Source organism: Osmerus eperlanus, chromosome 1 (genome assembly GCF_963692335.1).
Source record: "Osmerus eperlanus chromosome 1, fOsmEpe2.1, whole genome shotgun sequence".
NCBI classification, from domain to species: Eukaryota; Metazoa; Chordata; class Actinopteri; order Osmeriformes; family Osmeridae; genus Osmerus; species Osmerus eperlanus.
Window position 1 is genome coordinate 25193476 of NC_085018.1, and position 15706 is coordinate 25209181.

The 15706-nt window shown below is 48.1% G+C and overlaps 1 protein-coding gene across 1 annotated transcript in view; it reads left to right on the forward strand.

Moving 5' to 3' along the window:
- The window catches only part of ptprt (protein tyrosine phosphatase receptor type T), a 59010-nt gene extending 45301 nt beyond the window's left edge, over positions 1-13709 (forward strand). Inside the window, exons 19-27 of the mRNA XM_062461067.1 lie at positions 2111-2265; positions 8259-8394; positions 8918-9067; positions 9279-9452; positions 9653-9784; positions 9935-10060; positions 11117-11280; positions 12467-12602; positions 12982-13709. Coding sequence (XP_062317051.1) covers positions 2111-2265; positions 8259-8394; positions 8918-9067; positions 9279-9452; positions 9653-9784; positions 9935-10060; positions 11117-11280; positions 12467-12602; positions 12982-13035 — 1227 coding nt within the window. The 3' untranslated portion in view covers positions 13036-13709. The remainder of the gene's footprint in view (positions 1-2110; positions 2266-8258; positions 8395-8917; positions 9068-9278; positions 9453-9652; positions 9785-9934; positions 10061-11116; positions 11281-12466; positions 12603-12981) is intronic.
- Positions 13710-15706: the final 1997 nt, after the last annotated feature.

The following is a 15706-nucleotide window of genomic DNA, read 5'->3' on the forward strand; positions in this document are numbered from 1 at the left end:
TCACCAACTCTCTCTGAGCAATTAATCCATCTGTTCTACAAGCCCACCCCTCCTCCCTGCCTGACGCAGAGCTGGAGGGAGGGAGAGGAGGGAGAGGAGGGAGGGAGGGAGAGGAGGGAGGGAGAGGAGAGGAGGGGAGGGGAGGGGAGGGGGGAGGGAGGGAAGGAAAACAGGGATATAGAGACAGAGAAAGAACTTGTCTTTCGAAGTCACAGCACATCACAACCTTAATTCCTGCTTTACAAGGTCTGGCACCCACTCTGCACAAGTTCACACTTCAGATGTACACACATACACACACACACACATACTCAACTAGAGCGTAGTAAATTGTGTTAATTGCAGGAATAATGAGAGTGGAGATTATATGAAAGGCTTTATTAATGACAACTCCAAGCAGATTATAGTCCTGCTCCTCAGGCAGTTAGTCTCCTAATCTCTAGAGAAGAAGTCGCACCAGAGCCCACTGCCTTGGCAGCCGCAAGCACACACACACACACATGCGCACACACACAGACACTCACACGCGCACACACATGCATACATGCACACCCACACCCATACACACACATACACCCCCATCCCCATATGCACACATACACATGCACACACAGACACACACATTCACACACACGCGCACACACACATGCAGGTGGCTATAGTTCATTAGCTAGCCAGCCAGACATTCAGGTTTACTCTGAGCTGCAGGGGCTGCCTGTGATCACAGCCATCTGACTGGTGGAACTGGGTTAAGGGTTAAAACATTCACTTGTGTGTTGGTTTACCTCTCAGACTTCAAACTGTTATAGACCTGCTCTAGGACAGGATATAATAAAGATTGTGTGTGGATCTGTGTGTGTGTGGATCTGTGTGTGTGTGGATCTGTATGTGTGTGGATCTGTATGTGTGTGTGGATCTGTATGTGTGTGTGTGTGTGTGTGGATCTGTATGTGTGTGGATCTGTATGTGTGTGTGGATCTGTATGTGTGTGTGGATCTGTATGTGTGTGTGTGGATCTGTATGTGTGTGTGTGGATTTGCATGTGTGTGTGGATCTGTATGTGTGTGTGTGTGGATCTGTATGTGTGTGGATCTGTATGTGTGTGGATCTGTATGTGTGTGGATCTGTATGTGTGTGTGGATCTGTATGTGTGTGGATCTGTATGTGTGTGTGGATCTGTATGTGTGTGTGGATCTGTATGTGTGTGGATCTGTATGTGTGTGGATCTGTGTGTGTGTGGATCTGTATGTGTGTGTGGATCTGTATGTGTGTGTGGATCTGTATGTGTGTGTGGATCTGTATGTGTGTGTGTGTGGATCTGTATGTGTGTGTGGATCTGTATGTGTGTGGATCTGTGTGTGTGTGGATCTGTATGTGTGTGTGGATCTGTATGTGGATCTGTGTGTGTGTGTGGATCTGTATGTGTGTGGATCTGTATGTGTGTGGATCTGTGTGTGTGTGGATCTGTATGTGTGTGTGGATCTGTATGTGTGTGTGGATCTGTGTGTGTGTGTGTATCTGTGTGTGTGTGGATCTGTGTGTGTGTGGATCTGTATGTGTGTGTGTATCTGTGTGTGTGTGGATCTGTGTGTGCGTGTGGATCTGTATGTGTGCGTGGATCTGTATGTGTGTGGATCTGTGTGTGTGTGGATCTGTATGTGTGTGTGGATCTGTGTGTGTGTGGATCTGTGTGTGTGTGTGGATCTGTATGTGTGCGTGGATCTGTATGTGTGTGTATCTGTGTGTGTGTGTGGATCTGTGTGTGTGTGGATCTGTGTGTGTGTGGATCTGTGTGTGTGTGTGGATCGGTGTGTGTGTGTGTGGATCTGTGTGTGTGTGTGTGGATCTGTGTGTGTGTGGATCTGTGTGTGTGTGTGGATCTGTGTGTGTGTGTGTGGATCTGTGTGTGTGTGTGTGGATCTGTGTGTGTGTGTGGATCTGTGTGTGTGTGTGGATCTGTATGTGTGTGTATCTGTGTGTGTGTGTGTGTGTGTGTGTGGATCTGTGTGTGTGTGTGGATCTGTATGTGTGCGTGGATCTGTATGTGTGTGTATCTGTGTGTGTGTGTGTGTGGATCTGTGTGTGTGTGTGCGTGTGTTTCTCTTCCCAGAAGGGCCACCATGAGATCCGTGAGATCCACCAGTTCCACTTCAGCAGCTGGCCGGACCACGGTGTTCCCTGCTACGCCACCGGCCTGCTGGGCTTCATCCGCCAGGTCAAGTTCCTCAACCCTCCAGAGGCCGGGCCCATCGTGGCTCACTGCAGGTGGGTCCACTGCACACACTGCATACCGCACACTGCATACCGTACACTGCATACCGCACTCTGCATACCGTACACTGCATATCGCACACTGCATACCGCACACTGCATACCGTACACTGCATACCGCACACTGCATACCACACACTGCATACCGCACACTGCATACCACACACTGCATACCGCACACTGCATACTGCGCACTGCATACCACACACTACATACTGCACACTGCATACCACACACTAAATACTGCACACACTACATACTGCACACTGCATACCACACACTACATACTTCATACCACAGACTACATACTGCACACTGCATACCACATACTGCACACTACATACCACACACTACATACTGCATACCACACACTGCATACTGCACACTGCATACCACACTGCATACTGCACACTGCATACCACCCACTACATACTGCACACCACACACTACATACTGCATACCACACACTACATACTGCACACTGCATACTATATACTGCTCACTGCATACCGCACACTGCATACTGCACACCACATGCTACTGATGATGCCGGGTGTAGCAGAGTCTGCTGCTCTGTTCCTCACACAGGTGACTCACACACACACACACACACAGAACACACACAGAACACACACCTGCTTTGATTACTGGCGCCCCTGTCTCCTCTGTCCCCTGTAGATGACTGTAATCTTTCATCTTTGCTGGAGAATGAATGAGCACTGAAAGACAAGGGCCTCTCTTCCCCCCTCCTCCCTCCTCCCCCCCCTCTCCTGCTCCTTGCTTCGCTACCCTCCAACTTCTTCCTCCTCTCCCCTCCTCCATCTTCTTTCCCGAGAGAAGCAGGGTACAGGGGGAGGAGAGGGGGAGGAGAGGAGGGGTGTGTGGAGACAATGAGTTGTGACAAGGAGAGGCTGCTAAATGGTACAATGCAATTTCACATTTGGCTCCAGCCCTCCAAACCGTGTTGACGTGACTGGGTCTCTTTCAGAAGGGATTATCTCCTGGGTCACACCCTCCTCTCCTTCACTCACACCCTCCTTTCATTCACTCTTACATCCCTCTCTTCCACCCTCCTGTCCTTCAACAGGAAGTGATGTGAGGTTTTAGGTGCTAGCGAGCGTAGCTAACAGGAAGTGATGTCAGGTCTGGTATGCTAGCGATCATCGCTAACAGGAAGTGATGTGAGGTGCGTGGTGCTAGCGGGCATCTCTAAATCTCAAATCAAATCAAATTTATTTGTATAGCCCTTTTTACACGCAAGCATGTCACAGAGGGCTTCACATATGCCCATAGAACTGCCCCTCAACCAACCTAAACCCTCAAGGAAGACAAGGAAAAACTCCCAAAAAACTCTCAACAGGAGAAAAAAATGGAAGAAACCTTGGGAGGAGCAATTCAGAGAGGGATCCCCTCCTCCAGAGACGGTTGGTGGGAGAGAGGAGCAGAACACAGGCTAAACATAGTCATACAGTGTCGATGGGTTTTTAAAACACCAAAATCCATTATTCAACTTTATAGATGTAGGACAGGACCGGGAGACTCGCAACCAGGTCCAGCGTTGGCTGACCGACGACCAGGCAGGTGCTGACAACTCAAACCCCCCATACCACAAGGGATGTGTGTGGGGGGGGGACAGAGAGAGGAGAGCAGGGATTAGAGAATGCCAGGAGCAGCTAACAGTTACAGTCATAATAGAATGAGATCCCCACCGGTCAAGTGTGGACTGGTGCAGCAATTTAACAGAGCAAAAAAGGGGAATTTGATGCAACCCCACACACCAAGACAGCGACAGCCCCCCTCATTTGTCACATGAAATCTGTTCCAGGGGAAGAGAACTCTAAAATAAGTTATACTTAAAGAATAAGGATGGAAACAACCCGTCCCCCGTTGCCTCCAACTAGTAACATACTTACCTTTAACAGTCGTAGAATTGACTAAACAATAACGTTTTTAACCTAATTTTAAACGTCGAAACAGTATCAGACTCCCTAATTGAGACGGGTAGTTTATTCCAGAGAAGAGGCGCTCTATATGAGAACGCCCTACCTCCAGCTGTTTTTTTCTTAATTTTGGGAACCACCAGATAGCCGGCATCTTGAGATCTAAGTGTCCTTGCGGGGCAATAGGGTGCAAGGAGACCGGAGAGGTACAGTGGTGCCAATCCATGCAGAGATTTGTAGGTTAGTAGTAGAACTTTGAAGTCAGCTCTGGCTCAGATAGGGAGCCAGTGTAGAGACAAGAGTAGATGTTATGTGATCAAACTTTCTTGTTCTGGTCAATAGTCTAGCAGCAGCATTTTGCACCCGCTGTAAATTTTTTAGGTGGGTAATTGGGAGGCCAGAGAACAACACATTGCAATAGTCCAATCGGGACGTAACAAATGCATGTATTAGTTTTTCGGCATCATCCTTTGAGAGAAATTTTCGTATTTTGGCAATATTACGTAGATGGAAAAATGCAGTTCTAATAATTTGCTTAATATGGTACTCAAACGAAAGGTCTGGGTCCATTGTGACTCCTAAATTTTTTACTAGCTGGCTTTGAGAGACTTTGACGCCGTCTAGGTCTAAGGTCAGATTGGAAAAATTATTTCTATATTTTTTAGGACCGAAAATTTGAACCTCGGTTTTATCCGAATTTAGAAGAAGGAAATTTGCAGTCATCCAAGCTCTCAACCTAGAAACACATTTTTCCATAGCATGTGGAAATTCTCCAGACTTTATAGACATATATAGCTGAGTATCATCTGCATAACAGTGAAAATTTACCCCAGAGCTTCTAATTAGGTTTCCTAAAGGCAGCATATAGAGAGAAAATAACAGAGGGCCTAGAACTGAACCCTGTGGTACTCCGTATTTTACAGTGGAGCTCCTGGATGAGCAGCCATCATAGTGGACATATTGTGATCTATCGGATAGATACGATCTAAACCACTGAAGTGATGTACCAGAAATCCCAACATAGTTCTCCATACGTTCCAAGAGAATCTCATGATCCACCGTGTCAAAAGCTGCACTTAGGTCTAGAAGAACCAGGACAGAGAAAGAACCCGCGTCAGAGGCTAACAGTAGATCATTGACTACCTTGGCTAATGCAGTTTCAGTGCTGTGGTGGAGACGAAATCCAGACAGGAGAGGTTCATAAAGCTGATTTGAGGAGAGGTGCTCAGTGAGCTGTTGTGCCACAGCCTTCTCTAAAATTTTGGAGATAAATGGCAAATTTGAAATTGGCCTGTAGTTGCTAAGACAACCTGGATCCAGGTTTGGTTTTTTAAGAAGGGGCTTAATAATAGCTTGTTTGAAATCGTTGGGGACTTGGACAATTAGCAGGGACGTGCACAGACATTTGGAGGGGCTATTGCTCTAACATGAAAAAAGAGATCAACATTATCTCCATTACTTCAAAAAGTCACGTGTGGAAGAGTTTTCACTCTCCTTCACTCGCAGTGCACCGACGTGAGAATACAAACAATGTCATGTGACAGTGTCATGTGACAGTGTCATGTGACAATGTCATGTGACAATGTCATGTGACTGGGGGCAGAGTGCAACACTGACGTTATGGTGGCAAAATAAATTAACACAGAACTGAATATCGCAATTTTATTTAACTTAACTAATGATGGGCTTATCGTATTGACGCAGCCACAATTTATTTTATTCATTTTATCAGGGCAAATGGGCTGTTGCCCGGGCAACAATAGCTTGTACCTGTGCACGTCCCTGAGTTATAGCCCTATCTCTGAATCTAACCCTAAATTCAAAAATTAGGGTTAGGAAAACGGCTGACCTTATGCCTAAACCAACAACAGGGTTACGGTCAGGTGTGGTAGCAGAGTCAGGATCAGCATTAGTGATAGCCATAACCCAATCCCTAAGTCTAACCCTAACCCTAAATTCAAAAATTAGGGTTAGGGTTAGGAAAACGGCTGACCTTATGCCTAAACCAACAACAGGGTTACGGTCAGGTGTGGTAGCAGAGTCAGGATCAGCATTAGTGATAGCCATAACCCAATCCCTAACCCTAACCCTAAATTCAAAAATTAGGGTTAGGGTTAGGAAAACGGCTGACCTTATGCCTAAACCAACAACAGGGTTACGGTCAGGTGTGGTAGCAGAGTCAGGATCAGCATTAGTGATAGCCATAACCCAATCCCTAACCCTAACCCTAAATTCAAAAATTAGGGTTAGGGTTAGGAAAACGGCTGACCTTATGCCTAAACCAACAACAGGGTTACGGTCAGGTGTGGTAGCAGAGTCAGGATCAGCATTAGTGATAGCCATAACCCAATCCCTAACCCTAAATTCAAAAATTAGGGTTAGGGTTAGGAAAACGGCTGACCTTATGCCTAAACCAACAACAGGGTTACGGTCAGGTGTGGTAGCAGAGTCAGGATCAGCATTAGTGATAGCCATAACCCAATCCCTAAGTCTAACCCTAACCCTAAATTCAAAAATTAGGGTTAGGAAAACGGCTGACCTTATGCCTAAACCAACAACAGGGTTACGGTCAGGTGTGGTAGCAGAGTCAGGATCAGCATTAGTGATAGCCATAACCCAATCCCTAAGTCTAACCCTAACCCTAAATTCAAAAATTAGGGTTAGGGTTAGGAAAACGGCTGACCTTATGCCTAAACCAACAACAGGGTTACGGTCAGGTGTGGTAGCAGAGTCAGGATCAGCATTAGTGATAGCCATAACCCAATCCCTAAGTCTAACCCTAACCATAAATTCAAAAATTAGGGTTAGGGCTCAAACGGCTCACCTTAACACTAAACCAACAACATTTCAATATAACAAGTCATTATGGCCTTTGGAAAAATGTTTTCTTGAGGGGAGGTGGGGTCGTGCATTATAGACCCCTGTGCCTAAGCTTTTGTCCTTAATGGCAATTTTTCCCCTTACTACTTTTACTTTTATACTTTAAGTAGTTTTGAAACCAGTACTTTTATACGTCCCTGAGTTATAGCCCTATCTCTGAATCTAACCCTAAATTCAAAATTTAGGGTCAGGGTCATGGAAACGACTGACCTTAAGTCTAACCCTACACCTAACCCTAACCCAAAGTCTTCGGACACCAATAGTTTCAACCCTGGTGGTTAGAATACAATTGTACTGTTGTTGGAGACGGGATGAGTGAGATTCAAGTGCGAGTGCTTTCGTGGGGTCTCACCTTAACTGTGGTCCCGACGGGGTCCCACAGGGTGTTTCCTCGTTATTAATAGGTGCGTTTGACATGAACCAACTTCATGCATCTCTGCAGCCGGCTGCAGGCGGCTGACTTGAAACAGTTAATTCTGGTTAGACTTTTTGTCCGACTTGAGACGGCGCCGAGGCTAGGTCACTGTGACGTAGCCATCAAAGTACATTTACATTTAGTCATTTAGCAGACGCTCTTATCCAGAGCGACTTACAGTAAGTACAGGGACATTCCCCCCGAGGCAAGTAGGGTGAAGTGCCTTGCCCAAGGACACAACGTCATTTTGCACAGCCGGGAATCGAACCTGCACAGCCGGGAATCGAACCGGTAACCTTCAGATTACTAGCCCGACTCCTTGACCGCTCAGCCACCTGACTCCCCTTACCGCGAGTACCGTGAGATCGATTCGAGAACCGCCTCTTCACTAACGGAAAGACTAAGAAGTTTAATTATAAATAAAGTAAAGTAAGCAAACAGCGCTTGATCGGCCATGACTGACGTCAATGCAGCAAACCACGAGAAGCTGGAATGTCCAACTTTACAGAGCCGTTTTCAACTCCTCCCCGACTGCAAGTGGCTACTCTCGCCGGTAGTTTCATGCAGCCGCAGTCCATGTCGAACGCACCTATTGCCACACCTAACAGGAAATGATGTGAGGTGCGGGGTGCTAGCGAGTGTGGCTAACAGGAAGTGATGTGAAGTGCGGGGTGCTAGCGACTGTGGCTAACAGGAAGTGATGTGAGGTGCGTGGTGCCAGCGAGCATGGCTAACAGGAAGTGTGTCCCCAGCGCGGGCGCGGGCCGGACGGGCTGCTTCATGGCGGTGGACATCATGCTGGACATGGCGGAGAACGAGGGCGTGGTCGACATCTTCAACTGCATCCGAGAGCTGCGGTCACAGAGGGTCAACATGGTGCAGACGGAGGTACGGTGTGTGTGTGGGGGGGGAGTGTGTGTGGGGGGGAGTGTGTGAGGATGTTCTTCTTGAACAGCCTGAGCAGCTATATATGGCAGCAGTGCCGTTAATGGGTTCTGGGGGCAAGTTGTCAGTTTAAAAGCACTTTTCAAATATAATCGTATACAAATAATTTAATCTTTTAAAAGGTTGGGAGTGTGTCTGTCTGTCTGTGTGTCTGTGTGTGAGGACATCATCACAGTCAGTGCTGATGTCGCTAGTGCTGATGTCGCTAGTGCTAGTGCTGATGTCGCTAGTGCTGATGTCGCTAGTGCTGATGTCGCTAGTGCTGATGTCGCTAGTGCTGATGTCGCTAGTGCTGATGTCGCTAGTGCTGATATGTCCACTAGTGCTGATATGTCCACTAGTGCTGATATGTCCACTAGTGCTGATATGTCCACTAGTGCTGATATGTCACTAGTGCTGATATGTCACTAGTGCTGATATGTCACTAGTGCTGATATGTCACTAGTGCTGATGTCATCCCGTGCAGGAGCAGTATGTGTTCGTGCATGACGCCATCTTGGAGGCGTGTCTGTGTGGGAACACGGCCATCCCAGTGTGTGAGTTCAGAGCGGTCTACTACAACATCAGCAGGCTGGACTCCCAGACAAACTCCAGCCAGATCAAAGATGAGTTCCAGGTGAGTCTGTCTGTCTTTCTACCTGTCTGTCTGTTTACCTGTCCGTCTGTCTGTCTACCTGTATGTCTGTGTGTCTTCCTGTCTGTCTACCTGTCTGTCTACCTGTCTGTCTGGAAGGGGAGAAGTCGGGGTTGGGGTGAGGCAGGGTCATCACGCCCCTCCTCTAGACACCATGTGAGACAGAGACCCAGTATGACTCCCCCCCCCCCAGACCCTGAACATCGTGACACCGCGGGTGCGTGCAGAGGACTGCAGTGTGGGGCTCCTGCCCAGAAACCAGGAGAAGAACCGGAGCATGGACGTCCTGTCGGCCGACCGCTGCCTGCCCTTCCTCATCTCTGTAGACGGAGAGAGCTCCAACTACATCAACGCTGCTCTCATGGACGTACGTGCACACGTACACCACACACACAGATATATACACATACACACATATGCACCACACACAGATATATATACACACACACAGATATATACATATACAAACACATACACACAGGCATACACACACATACAGCTACACACAGACAGACACACACACACACACACACAGAGTGGTGTATGAAGTGTGTGTCTGTGTTGCAGAGCCACAAGCAGCCGGCAGCCTTCATCGTGACACAGCACCCGCTCCCCAACACGGTGGCAGACTTCTGGAGGCTGGTGTTCGACTACAACTGCTCCTCCATCATCATGGTGAACGAGATGGACGCTGCACAGGTGCTCACACAACGTGTGTGTGTGTAACGTGTGTGTGTGTAGCTCTGTCTACCGTACTGGTGTGTGTGGTTAACATGTGTACGTGTGTATATATTACGTGTGTGTACAACTGTCTCCAGTACTGAAGTGTGTGTGTGTGTGTGTGTGTAGCTTTGTCTCCAGTACTGGCCTGAGAAGAGCTCCTGTTGCTATGGACCAATCCAGGTGGAGTTCATCTCCGCTGACATCGATGATGACATCATCAACCGCATCTTCAGGATCTGCAACATGGCGCGGGTAGGTGATGGTGATGATGATGGTGATCGTGGTGGTGATGGTGGTGATGATGATGGTGATGATGGTGCTGGATGATGATGATGGTGGTGATCATGGTGATGATGAAGGTGATGATGATGGTGATGGTGGTGGTGGTGGTGGTGGTGGTGATGATGATGGTGGTGATGATGATGGTGGTGATGATGATGATGATGGTGATGATGGTGGTGGTGGTGGTGATGATGATGGTGGTGGTGATGATGGTGGTGGTGGTGGTGATGATGATGGTGGTGGTGATGATGATGGTGATGATGGTGCTGGATGATGATGATGGTGGTGATCATGGTGATGATGAAGGTGATGATGATGGTGATGGTGGTGGTGATGGTGGTGGTGGTGGTGATGGTGGTGATGAAGGTGATGATGATGGTGATGGTGGTGGTGATGGTGGTGGTGGTGGTGGTGGTGATGATGATGGTGGTGATGGTGGTGGTGATGATGATGATGATGATGGTGATGATGGTGGTGGTGGTGGTGATGATGATGGTGGTGATGGTGGTGATAATGATGATGGTGGTGGTGGTGATGGTGGTGGGGGTGGTGATGATGATGGTGGTGATGGTGGTGATAATGATGATGGTGGTGGTGGTGATGATGATGGTGGTGATGGTGGTGATAATGATGATGGTGGTGGTGGTGGTGGTGATGATGATGGTGGTGATGGTGGTGATAATGATGATGGTGGTGGTGGTGATGATGATGGTGGTGATAATGATGATGGTGGTGGTGGTGGTGGTGATGATGGTGATGATGATGGTGGTGATGGTGGTGATAATGATGATGGTGGTGGTGGTGATGATGATGATGGTGATGATGGTGGTGGTGGTGATGATGATGGTGGTGATGGTGGTGATAATGATGATGGTGGTGGTGGTGATAATGATGATGGTGGTGGTGGTGATGATGGTGATGATGATGGTGGTGATGGTGATGATGGTGGTGGTGGTGGTGGTGATGATGGTGATGATGATGGTGGTGATGGTGATGATGATGATGGTGGTGATTATCTCTCCACAGCCCCAGGATGGTTATCGTCTGGTGCAGCACTTCCAGTTCATTGGCTGGCCGGGCTACCGGGATACGCCCCTGTCCAAGCGCTCGCTGCTGCAGCTGGTGCGCCGGCTGGGGAAGTGGCAGGAGCAGTATGATGGAGGAGACGGACGCACTGTGGTGCACTGCCTGTACGTGCACACACACACACTATGGTGCACTGCCTGTACGTGCACACACACACACTATGGGGCACTGCCTGTACGTGCGCACACACACTGTGGGGCACTGCCTGTACGCACACAAACACACACACTGTGGGGCACTGCCTGTACGGACACACACACACACACTGTGGGGCACTGCCTGTACGTGCACACACACACTGTGGGGCACTGCCTGTACGCACACAAACACACACACTGTGGGGCACTGCCTGTACGGACACACACACACACACACACACTGTGGGGCACTGCCTGTACGCACACACACTATATATACACACACACACACACTGTGGTGCACTGCCTATATGCACACACACACTATATATCCACACACACACACACCATGGTGCACTGCCTGTACGCACACACACACACTATATATACACACACACACAAACAATATACATATATACACACACCTGCACAATATACATACACATACATATATATATCCACCGATGCAGGGTACCTAATGGAGCATATAATAACCCTAGTAAAGAGGAAGTGGTGGATCCATACTCAACTCCTATAATAATACTGAGTAGTCCTGGCTCCACTCATGTGTGCTGCCCACTGGCCTAAACCAAACAACCTCACTAACAGCTCACTGCCTCCACCAATCAGCTTCCTCCGTAACAGTTCACTGGAGCTCATCCAATCAGCTGGCCACTGATTTCTCACACGCGTGCGTGTGCCTGTGAGTGTGTCTGTATGTGCATGTGCGTAGGTATGTGTGTACATATAAGTATGACGTGTGTGTACGTGTGTGAGTGTGTACCTGTGTGTGTGTGTGTGTGTGTGTGTGTGTGAAGGGTTCTAATTTTAGACTTTCTTTCTTCAATCAAATGTCCACAGTTTGCATTATAATGAAAACACATGGTCTAATCCCCCCCCCCTCCTCCTCCTCCCCCCCTCTTCCTCCCCCCCTCTTCCTCCCCCCCTCCTCCCCCCCTCTTCCTCCCCCCCTCTTCCTCCCCCTCCTCCTCCCCCCCCCCCTCCCTCCTCCCCCCCTCCTCCTCCCCCCCTCCTCCTCCCCCCCCCCCTCCCTCCTCCCCCCCTCCTCCTCCTCCCCCCCTCCTCCTCCCCCCCCCCCTCCCTCCTCCCCCCCTCCTCCTCCTCCCCCCCTCTTCCTCCCCCCCCCCCCCAGGACTGGTGGGGGCCGCAGCGGGACGTTCTGTGCGATCTGCAGCATCAGTGAGATGATCCAGCAGCAGAACATTGTAGACGTGTTCCACACCGTCAAGACGCTACGCAACAACAAGACCAACATGGTGGAGACCATGGTGAGGACTCCCACACACACACTAGTTAAACACACTCTACACACATCACTTATCTACACACATACACCATTTATACATACACACACACACACTACTTATACACTCACACACAAGTTATATACACACACATGTGCATGCACACACAAACACGACCTCTTAGACACACCCTCTAACACACCCTAATGCTGTTGGAGTGAGGCCGGTTTAGTAGCAGTAAGACACAGCTGCTCGTACACACCAGTCAGCACAGAGACCCACTGTGTGTGTGTGTGTTGGAGTGTGGGAGTGTGTGTGTGTGTGTGTGTGTTGGAGTGTGTGTGTGTGTGGGAGTGTGTGTGTGTGCTGTGTGGTTAACCCTGCTGTGTTTGTCCCTCTATAGGAGCAGTATAAGTTCTGCTATGAGGTAGCACTGGAGGCTCTCAGCTCCTTCTGATGGCTACCTCAACGCCAGGACACACCTACTGCATGGACACCCTCTGTGTGTGTGTGTGTGTGTGTGCGCTCGTGTGTGTGAAAGTGTGTGCATGTGTTTTAAAAGCAAAGAAACACATTTTGTACAGAAGAGTCCAGCCTGTGAAGGTGGATCCCCTCCCCCCCGCTTGTATAAAGAATCGCCGAAGATTCAACCCTTCAGATCAAGCTCTCCTTTCTCCTGTGTCCGCCTGTGATGTGATCTTGTACAGTATTTCCTTTTTCGGTATACGCCTTGAATGTGTTTCGCTTTATGTAAATATATACAGATAGACAGGCAGACAGGTAGTCCGAAAGACATACAGACAGACAGACAGGTAGCCCGTCCAATAGTCAGTAAGATAGCCTTACAGACAGACGGTCAGGCTCACGACTCGGCCTGTTCTTGAGAGAGGCTGGTAAACTACCAAACTGACAAAGAGCTGACATGTTGAAATATCTGAGACAGTGGGTTTTGTGGTTCCTGAATCAACATCTTTTCTCCCTCACATATGATGACCACTGAACGGAGGATTCCATTCCGATTCCTCCCCGATTTCACCCTGATAACAGTCTGATTTTTCCCCTGATTACATCCGGATTCATCTCTGATTCCTCCTTGATTACATTATGATTACATCCTGATTATATGCTGACCAGACCATTTATTTATATAGTGCCATATATCCAGACCTTGAAGATACAGTAGTAGCAGGAAGCAAAGAGCAGCGAGCCAGATGAGAAGGAGAGAGGAGAGAGAAGAGAGGAGGAGGAGAGAGAGGAGGAGGAGAGAGGAGAGGAGGAGGAGAGACGAGAGGAGGAGGAGAGACGAGGAGAGGAGAGACGAGAGGAGGAGAGACGAGGAGAGACGAGAGGAGGAGGAGAGGAGGAGAGACGAGAGGAGGAGGAGAGAGGAGAGACGAGAGGAGAAGGAGAGGAGGAGAGACGAGAGGAGGAGGAGAGACGAGAGAGGAGGAGGAGAGAGGAGAGGAGGAGGAGAGAGGAGAGGAGGAGGAGACAGGAGAGGAGAGGAGGAGAGACGAGAGGAGGAGGAGAGAGGAGACGAGAGGAGGAGAGCTGTATGTCAGGGAGGTCGTGATAGTGAGAGGATTGTGTCATCACAGGACCAGGAGCCTCTGTGTTGTAGTTCTAAAAGTATGAAGGATGAAAAAATATATTTTTTATTTTTTGACAAACTTGGTTTGTGGACTTTAATTGGCTGTCCACATCTCTGATGTCTGTTTTATATTCTTTGTTTATGAATTTGTAAATATTTGATTTGTCTAGCAGTGCTCTGTAGATCTGGTGGTCGCCATGGTGTTATGTTGTTTAAAATGTGAAAATATTAAATAAAGGGACCAAAATGAGCCTATTCTTTTTTTCCCAGTACTTTTGCACTGATAAAAATATGATAATCATAATAATAATATACTTTACCATCATTAAAGTGAAATAAATACACAATCAATGATTGATCAGAATGCTGCTGATTCTGCAGCACCTTGTGTGAAGGGTCAGGGGTCACCCTGGAGACCGTAACACAATCATGCAGATAATCACCTATACCTTTTTGTGATGTGTGTGTAGGTCTGTGTGTGTGTGTGTGTGTTTTCATTGGGATGCAAAGGGCTCTCTGTAGCGCCATGTTTTAATATTGTGTTTTTAATCAATGACACGCACTCCACACACACACCCTCCACAGTCTCAGACCTTGGCACACCAGAGCTGCTCAGCTTCAGGACACGTCTGTGCTCAGTAATGAGAGGGTCAGATTGGCCCATTTCATTTGCTTTCACTGAAATGTGATTATTTAGCAGAGAGGGTGTAATATGCCGGCTGTAACCAGAGTAACGGGGCATTAGAGAGGCTCATGAATCTTCCTGAAGGATACAGCTCAGACTGTTCCGTGCGGCCACGGAAACCGTCTGTTGCCACGGGAAGCAGAGTCCGTTGTCACGGCGACGGTCAGACCCCCACCGGGTCTCCAACCTTCCGTGTGGTTGGGTGTGTCGTGACCTACGTACGTTTGGCTTCTGCTGAGATCTTGCAGACGGCTCTGCTCGAACCGGCCAATCAGAGAGCAGTTTTGTTTGATTACATCTATGAGCTCTGGTCTCATCTCTGTGACACTGCTTCCTGTCTCTGTGACACTGCTTCCTGTCTCAAATAGAAGGGATCAGTATGATGTGAAGGGGCCATATTTGACACGAAAGGCTTTCGTCAGACACAAAGGGGTTCTATCTGACTTACATTTACATTTAGTCATTTAGCAGACGCTCTTATCCAGAGCGACTTACAGTAAGTACAGGGACATTCCCTGTACTTACTTACACTTATGTTATTACACTGGTATTATGTTGTTGTTACACGATTGTTACACTGTTATTATGTTGTCATTACACTGTTGTCACACTGTTATTAAATCAAGCTATTTTTACAAGCAATCTCACAGAGGGCTTCAAATAGAATCAAACCCCTCAACCAACAGAAACCCTCAAGGAAGACAATGAAAAATTCAAAGAAAAACTAATTTGAGAATATATTTAGCCTGTGCAGAACACAGGCTAAACATAGTCATACAACAGGGAAGTGTCAATGAGTGTTGAAACACATAAATTCAAAGTTCAACTTCGGTCAGAGTTGGTGAATGTCAG